This window comes from Bison bison, unplaced genomic scaffold (genome assembly GCF_000754665.1).
Source record: "Bison bison bison isolate TAMUID 2011002044 unplaced genomic scaffold, Bison_UMD1.0 scf7180017864118, whole genome shotgun sequence".
In the NCBI taxonomy this organism is placed as follows: domain Eukaryota; kingdom Metazoa; phylum Chordata; class Mammalia; order Artiodactyla; family Bovidae; genus Bison; species Bison bison.
The window spans coordinates 1,366,365-1,374,451 of NW_011494690.1; the positions used below are offsets into that span (position 1 = coordinate 1,366,365).

Consider the following 8,087-nt stretch of genomic DNA (forward strand, 5'->3'; position numbering starts at 1 on the left):
AGAATAAGGCAGAGTTGGTTCTCCTGGGAGGAAGGAGATTATTATTACTCATGTCTTCCAATGGAATAACAATGTGAAAATTCTTGCCAAAGCTGTGGACTGTTTTTCAAAGCACCTCTATCCTGTGGGGACCTAATGACCCTAATAATGCAGATTTCCATCCAATCAGCACACAAATACGTGGGTACATGCATGGAATCTTTTTCAAAGGAAATACAAGAAACGGGAGGAAGCTTATATAATTCATTACATATTATTTTGTACTATTTGGGTTTTTTCTTTAAAAAAAAAACAAACAAAAACTTTTTACTTTATATTGGAGTATAGCCAATTAACCAGAGAAGGCAATGGCAACCCACTCTAGTATTCTTGCCTGGAAAATCCCATGGACGGGGGAGCCTGGTGGGCTGCCGTCTATGAGGTCGCACAGAGTCAGACATGACTGAAGCGAATGAGCGGTGGCGGCGGCGGCAGCTTAGCCAATTAACAATGTTATGACAGTTTCAGGTGCACAGCAGAGAGACTCAGCCACACATACACATGTATCCATTCCCCTCCCCGAAACTCCTCTCCCATTCAGACTGCCAATAACACTGAGTGGAGTTCCCTGTGCTATACAGTAGGTCCTTGTTGATTATCCATTTTAAATATAGCAGTGTGTACATTTGATCCGCAATTCCCTAACTATCCCTTCCCTGGGTTTTTTCTATCTGTATGTATAACCAATTCACAGTTCACATATAATAATTATTATTATACTGTTGCTATTGTTAAGAAAACTAGAAAAAATGAGCAGACTGGGCTGAATATGGATGTACTTTATTGGGGAAATATAACAGTAAAATGGGTTCTGCTCTATGGTTAGGTTAATATAACTAAGTGGGAATCAAAAACAGTGACTGTGGGAAAGAACAAGACATTTTGTGATGGAAATGGAAATTTTGTGATTATAAAACGCCAAATGTGAAGCTCTTTTGAAGGCATAAGGGCTATTATTTTGTTGTTTAAATTCTCAACACTCCTTCATATTTCTTCTCTTTGACTTCTCACTGTAACTCTTGGATTTTGTAGGATAGGTGTTACTGTGGGTACTTTTCAACTGAAATATGATTTTACATTTTATAGCTGAGATACAGTGAAATGTTTGCTCAGAGAGCTTAGGTGACCTGCATCCAGCCTCTCAGCTGCCTAATGGCTGAAGTCAACTTGATACCATAGTAACAATCAACAGTGACTGACACAGGGGCTCAGAGGCTGTTCCAGGGGGTCAGTGCATGTCTGGAGGTCACAGAGCTAGACAGAAAAGCTTCCCAGAGCTGAGGACTAACCTGCAAGGTCATAGAGTTCAGTGTCGGAGGCGCTGGCCAAAGCTTCTTCCAGTTCTGGGTCCAGGGTCACCTTTTCTTCTTTATGAGTTTCTATGGGCTTTTCTTTGGGGATAAAGACTCTCCCTTTAAATCAGAAGAAAAACAAAAGCATTGTGTGCTGCTGCCTTGTTCTAGGGGAAGTGAACTAACCAGAGAATGTACAGCTCTGGTCATTAAGAGCTGAAGCATTAAACCAATGCAGGTCCAACCAGGATTAGTGGGTTAGTGACATTGGCATCATCTCAGAAATTAAGGAATCCTGGTTAGACATGCTCCTGGGTCACTGGTGGTCTTCCTGGGGCCCTGTACACACCTCACTCTGATCCTTCCACTCTTTCTGGAAAACTTGTTCTCTGCTCCTTTAACCCAATCATATGGCTTCTCCTAAGCTCCCCTGAGCAGCTGTCCACCCCGTCTGGACCCCTATTTATTACTCTGGCTGCTCCTGGACGCCTAACCCCCTAAGAACCATCTGCAGATTAATCTGGATCAGGAGTTAATTCACCATAGCTGCTCCCCAGACCTCTGCTCTGAGAACAGAAGACGACAGCTTTCCTCTTGTTATTCTCTCACTACCCTAATACTGCAAGTTAATTGGCCTTTTATTGAAGAGTTGACATTACAATTAATTTTTTCCTTCACCATTGGTCTAACAATAACCATGCTGCCATAGAAACAGCTCCATGTTTCCACTGCAAACCTTGGTTATTTGCCCAATTTGTTATTTGCCTTACTTTCTTAATAAAATGACACCATCAGTGGTTCACGGGGCACTGGATGCACATGGTTCAGAGCCGCCATGACGCTGCACAGGGAAGGCAGCAGCCAAGGAGCTGGCACTCCTGCTTCCGTGGCCCCAGCACAGAAGCTGAGATGGCATTCATTCCAATCCATGTTGTCCAGTGCCTGCCCCATGCCAGTTTCTGTGCCAGGATGCAAGAGAGACACAGTCCCACTGCGGATCTCAGATTCATGTGACACACACACAAAACTGGAAGTAAGCAAAAGGATGAATGCTGTCACAGTGCTACGGGAGCAATAGAAGGATGTCATGATAGAAGGAGCATGTTTTAGACAGAGGTCAGGGAAAGCTGGAGGCCCTGACATTTAAGCTGGGACTCTCAGCAGGTAAAAAAATGGGGAGGCAGGTGAGAGAGAAGAAGACCTTGGGGTGGGAAAAGAACTTGGCAGGTTTGGGGAATGGAGTGAGGACAGTGGGGCTGAGCTTAGTGAGGGGAGGGGAGATGCAGTCAGAGAGGTGGGCGGGGTGAGCTCTCCATGACTCTGAGCACCGTGGCAATGGTTTGAGACAGTAAGCAGGGAATGACATGATCGGATCTGTGTTTTAAAAAGACAATGGATACCACGAGGTTATCAGTGATTCCAGTTGTATTTTGGGGACCAAGTCACTGTTACAGCTGAGGAACCTGGATAGGGGATTGGTAGCCACTTTTCCTCCAAAGGGGAGCTCAGGGTGGGGAGCTAGGGAGGAAGATTTTCCTGTCTTAGTTCAGAGCTCACTCCTTGCTGAAGGAACATCCTCTTACTCCTCAGGCCCCTTCCAGGTCTATCAGAATGTTTCTCACTAGACCACATGCTCCCTGAGGGCAGGGCAGGGTCTGCCCTGTGGTCCCAGCACCTGGCACAGGGCTCTGAGGCCAGGAGGTGGCTGGTAGGTGCTAGAGGAACAGATGATTAAGTGCACTGGCCTCTAGCGGAAGCATCTAACAGAGGCAGACCCGGGCAGACACCTGCGACTGAGACAGGCCCTGGTCAGGAGGAACACGCCAGCGCTTGATGCTGCTTTACACTTCCCAAACTGCTTCTTTAGGGCTTACATTTTTTTTTTTTTTTAATGAAACGAATTTGAATACCATTACACTCTAAGTATTCAGTTCATTTTGGGCTTCCCAGGTGGTGCTAGTGGTAAAGAACCCACCTGCCAATGCAGGAGACTTAAGGGATGCAGGTTAGATCCCTGGGTGGGGAAGATCTCCTGGAGGAGGGCATGGCAACGCACTCCGGTATCCTTGCCTGGAGAATTCTATGGACAGAGGAGCCTAGTGGGCTACTGTCTATAGGGTTGCAGAGTCGGACACGACTGAAGCAATTTAGCACAGCACAGCACATTCAGTTGATTAGCCTATGGGTTCCTTTTTCTGTCCCCTTACTCAAGCAGATTATTACTTTTTGTGGCTAAGCAGATTTTTTTTTTTTTTATAAATTATGGTTACCTGTGTGGGTTTCAGAAGCCAGATTCACACTTTTCTAATGACAATATTCTCTCTTTTGAACTGGCAGCTTCTTTTGTTGTTCTTGCTGTTCAGATCTTTAATTTCTCTGCACATTAGTCTGTATTTTTTAAAATTTTATTGAAGTATAATCAATTTATAATATTATATCAGTTTTAGGTATACAAGAGTGATTCAATATTTTATAAATTAATTATATTTAAAATTATCACAAAAGAATGTTTATATTTCCCTGTGCTATACAATACATCCTTGTTACTTACTTTATACATAGTAGTTCGTGTTTCTTAATCCCATACCTCTATCTCACCCTTCCTTTCCTTTCTTTCCCTTCTGGTAACGACTAGTCTGTTCTCTATTTGTAGCCTACATCTTCTGCCATGGTTCTTTTTTTTTTAAAATAGACTTCATTGTTTGGAGCAGCTTTAGGTTAGCATTGGGAAGTACAGACAGTTCCCATGACTGCCCTGCCCCTCAACCTCCCCTCTAATGACAGCCCACAGCAGTGTGTACTTGTTACAACGGCTGAACCTACACTGACATCATTGTCACCTAAAATCTACAGTTTATATTAGTGTTCACTCTTTTTTTTAAAACTTTGGGGTAGCTGCTTTATAACATTGTATAACAAAGTGAATTAGCTATATGTATAATATATAGATCTCCTTCCTCTTTGCCCTTCCTCCAACATGTCCCTCATCCTACCCATCTAAGTCACCACAGAGCAGCGAGCCAAGCTCCCTGTACTATGCAGCAGGTTCCCACTGGCTATCTCTTTACACACGGCAGTGCACGTATGTCAATCCCAATATCCCAATTCATCCCACCTCCCTCCCGGGCCATGCCCACATGTCCATTCTCTAGGTCTGTCTCTATTCCTGCCCTGCACATAGGTTCATTTGTATCAGTTTTCTATATATGTATTAATATATGATACCCTTTTTTCTCTTTCTGACTTACTTCACTCCACCTAAATATCCATCAACAGATGAATAGATAAAGAAGATGTGGACTATATACAATGGAATATTACTCGGCCATAAAAAGGAACACAATTGGGTCATTTGTAGAGACATGCAGGACTCATCCTTGATGGTGTATGGTCTGTGGGTCTGGACATGTGTCCACACACATATGTCCACCAGCTACGATGCTTTTAATCCTACTGAATCCAGTTCAGGCTTAGTTCCCACTGTCAGGCCAGTTCCCTCACCTGACCCTCCACAACAATACACTGGGGTACTTATGTTGTCAGACTGCACCTGTGGTCCTTACCTTTCTTTTCTCCGGTGAAGGGCACAAAGTCTTCCCTGTCTTTCTGCTCCAAAGCCTCCTTCTCCAGGTACATAAGGAGGTGTTCGCGGTCAAACGGGCCCGTGGCTGCTTTCTGTGTCTGGTCTTTCTGTCGAAATCCAGCTGGCAGCAGTGCACTCTGATGAGACAGAGGAATGAGCAGGAAAGGGGGTGTCTGATATGTTTTCCCTCCCTGACCCCTGCTGTGTAGGGGGAACTTGGGCAGAGCACACCTCACAGAGATGAGGGCTGGAGCTCTGGCGTATCTTTGAGGCCCTATTCACTCTAACATTCTGTGTTGACGGCGGGTGATCCCAAAGAGCTCAGGCAGAACTCAGGCGGCTGAAACAGCCTCAGATTGCTGCAGCTGCCTTCTAGAACAAGCCACCCTTCACAGCCTCTTTCCTTATAGATCCCACTTAGGTTTGTCCAGCAGTGCTCCCAGGGATGCATATGGAAGAGCCAATATGGCCACACTCTCTTCTTTTTTTATTTTTTATTTTAAAAAGGTTTTTTTGGCTGTGTTGGGTCTTCATTGTCTTGTGGGCTTCTCTAGGTGTGGCACTCAGGTTTAGTTCTTCTGAGTCATGTGGGATCTTACATTTCCCATCCAGGGATCGAACCCATCTCCCTTGCATTGGAAGGTGGATTCTCAACCACTAGACCACCAGGGAAGTCCCCACACTCATTTCTAATCTCTCCTGGGAAACATCCAAGCTGGTAAGTGAACATTATGATAGCTATTGATATCTGCTTGATGAAACATAGAGGTATCTCTTTTAAGTTTCAAAAGCAAAAAAAGATACTTGCATTTTTTAAAGTAAAAAAAATTCCAAATTATCTGGCATTATAGAATATCATATAAATATTTTAGTGGATGTTTTTATTTATAGTAAAATCACTATTTTAGATGTCTCTGCCTCTAAGTTTGAGATAATACTAGCAGGGCTGAAGAAAGTGCTTGATAAACAAACATTATAACAAGCTATTTACCTTTGTAAGAGCTCATAAAAACATGAAATGCTCCATTTAAATCTATTTGATATTACAGTTACAGTTATTCTAATATATCCATTATTGTGAGATCACCAAGATTTTAACTTGTTTATATATATTAAAGAAATGAGATATTAAAAATATCTGCTTTGGGGGCTAAAGATTTGGTTTAAATACCATCTCTGACATTTACCAGGTTACCAGTATGGGATCTTATGTAAATTACTTTTCCTGGTCTGTCCCCTTATTTATGAAATGGGGATAATATAATTTAAGTAAAGGACTCCTGGGCCCAGCAGAATACATGACTCAGAATAAACTTGGTCATGTTTCTTTCCTCTTTCTTTTTCTTTTCTTTTTCCATAAGTCAGTCTAGTCCTTCTTGGAGTCAATGGAAAATATTTTCTGGCATTTACATTAAACTGGTTTTTGAGAAATGAAATTGCCATATCAAATATGTGGCTACTGAGGTTCTCCATGGTTTATAAAAAAGTAAGTGATTCAGAACCAATTAGGGAAGAACACAGACTCTGCATTTGTAGTTCAGGGATTCCTATATTATTGTTTAAGGACATGCTATATCATGCATCCCACCTTATCACTAACCACCTGCTTCAGTTCCAGGTCACTAACCTCAGGATCTAGGTCATCAAGAACATTTTCCAACTGTTTCAGTTCCTCTTCTGAGAGTTTGCCAAGAAGCTCATCTTCATCAATGTTCTTGTATTTCTCCAGCTCTTTTTGAAAAGGGAGTGCCATGGTTTCTCATATGCCTTTCTCATGGGCCACGAACATTTAACTGTGCCAGCTTCCTAAGACTTCAGAATACTAATAAGAAGAAAGAAAGACTGTTACCTCCTTTTGATAAATAGGACTTATTAGCAGGAGACAGAGCTATGCTATCTGCCTATGGAGTCTTTCCACTGGACGAAACAGTCAACAAAATAAGTAGTATTATCTTCATCACAGCCTGTGTGCTTACAAAGTATTTTCATGCATATTATCTCCCTTATTTAGATTTTTACAATGACGTGGAAAGGAAGCCTGGAGAGATATAGATATCACATTTTACAGATGAATATTCTGAGGCCAAGTGAAACATGAGGCAAGGGGGCAGGGCACAACTTTTAAAAGAATGACATAGCCATAGGACATGACAAAAATTGGTTAGAACCAACAAGGTCCAAGGTGGCAGAAGATATGACTTCCAGTAAACATTGAGCCTTATTATATGCTCACTGTAACACATTAGCATCTAAATGACACACCCACAGGAGCCAGGACAGTTCTGAGGTCAACCAGCAAAGGCCAAAAAGTGGGCAGTGGCCCATTTCCTGGAAATCTCCACCCTTTTCCCCAAACAGCTGGAATACTCCTCCCCCTTATTCAGTTTCAGCTTAAGTTCAGTCGCTCAGTCGTGTCTGACTCTTTGTGATCCCATGGACTGCAGCATGCCAGGCTTCTCTGTTCTTCACAATGTCCCGGAGTTTGATCAAGCTCATGTCCATTGAGTCAGTGATGCCATCCAACCATCTCATCCTCCGTCATCCTCTTCTCCTTTCACCTTCAATCTTTCCCAGTGTCAGGGTCTTTTTCAAATGAGTCAGCTCTTCCTATCAGGTGGCCAAAGGATTAGAGTTTCAGCTTTAACATCAGTCCTTCCAATGAATACTCAGGACTTATCTCCTTTAGGATGAACTGGTTGGATCTCCTTGCAGTCCAAGGGACTCTCAAGAGTCTTCTCCAGCACCACAGTTCAAAGGCATCAAATTCTTCGGTGCTCAGCTTTCTTTATAGTCCAACTCTCACATCCATTCATGACTAAGGGAAAAACCATAGCTTTGACTAGATGGGCCTTTGTTGGCAAAGTAATATCTCTGCTTTTGAATATGCTCTCTAGGTTGGTCATAACTTTTCTTCCAAGGAGCAAGCGTCTTCTAATTTCATGGCTGTAGTCACCAACTGCAGTGATTTTGGAGCCCAAATAAATAAACTCTGTAACAGTTTCCATTGTTTCCCCATCTATCTGCCATGAAGTAATGGGACCAGATGCCATGATCTTGGTTTTCTGAATGTTGAGTTTTAAGCCAATTTTTTCACTCTCCTCTTTCACTTTCATCAAGAGGCTCTTTAGTTCCTCTTTGCTTTCTGCCATAAGGGTGGTGTCATCTGCATATCT

At 42.7% G+C, this 8,087-nt stretch overlaps 1 protein-coding gene across 2 annotated transcripts in view; it reads right to left on the bottom strand.

The window, feature by feature from the left end:
• The window catches only part of TMOD2 (tropomodulin 2 (neuronal)), a 38,494-nt gene extending 31,763 nt beyond the window's left edge, over positions 1-6,731 (bottom strand). The window contains exons 1-3 of one of the 2 annotated variants that reach the window (XM_010839483.1): positions 6,542-6,731; positions 4,895-5,051; positions 1,329-1,451 (exon numbers count right to left, since the gene is read on the bottom strand). In XM_010839483.1, the coding sequence (XP_010837785.1) occupies positions 1,329-1,451; positions 4,895-5,051; positions 6,542-6,667 (406 nt within the window). In that variant the 5' untranslated portion in view covers positions 6,668-6,731. The remainder of the gene's footprint in view (positions 1-1,328; positions 1,452-4,894; positions 5,052-6,541) is intronic. The other variant, XM_010839484.1, reaches the window with a different exon arrangement.
• Between the last annotated feature and the right edge of the window lie 1,356 nt (positions 6,732-8,087).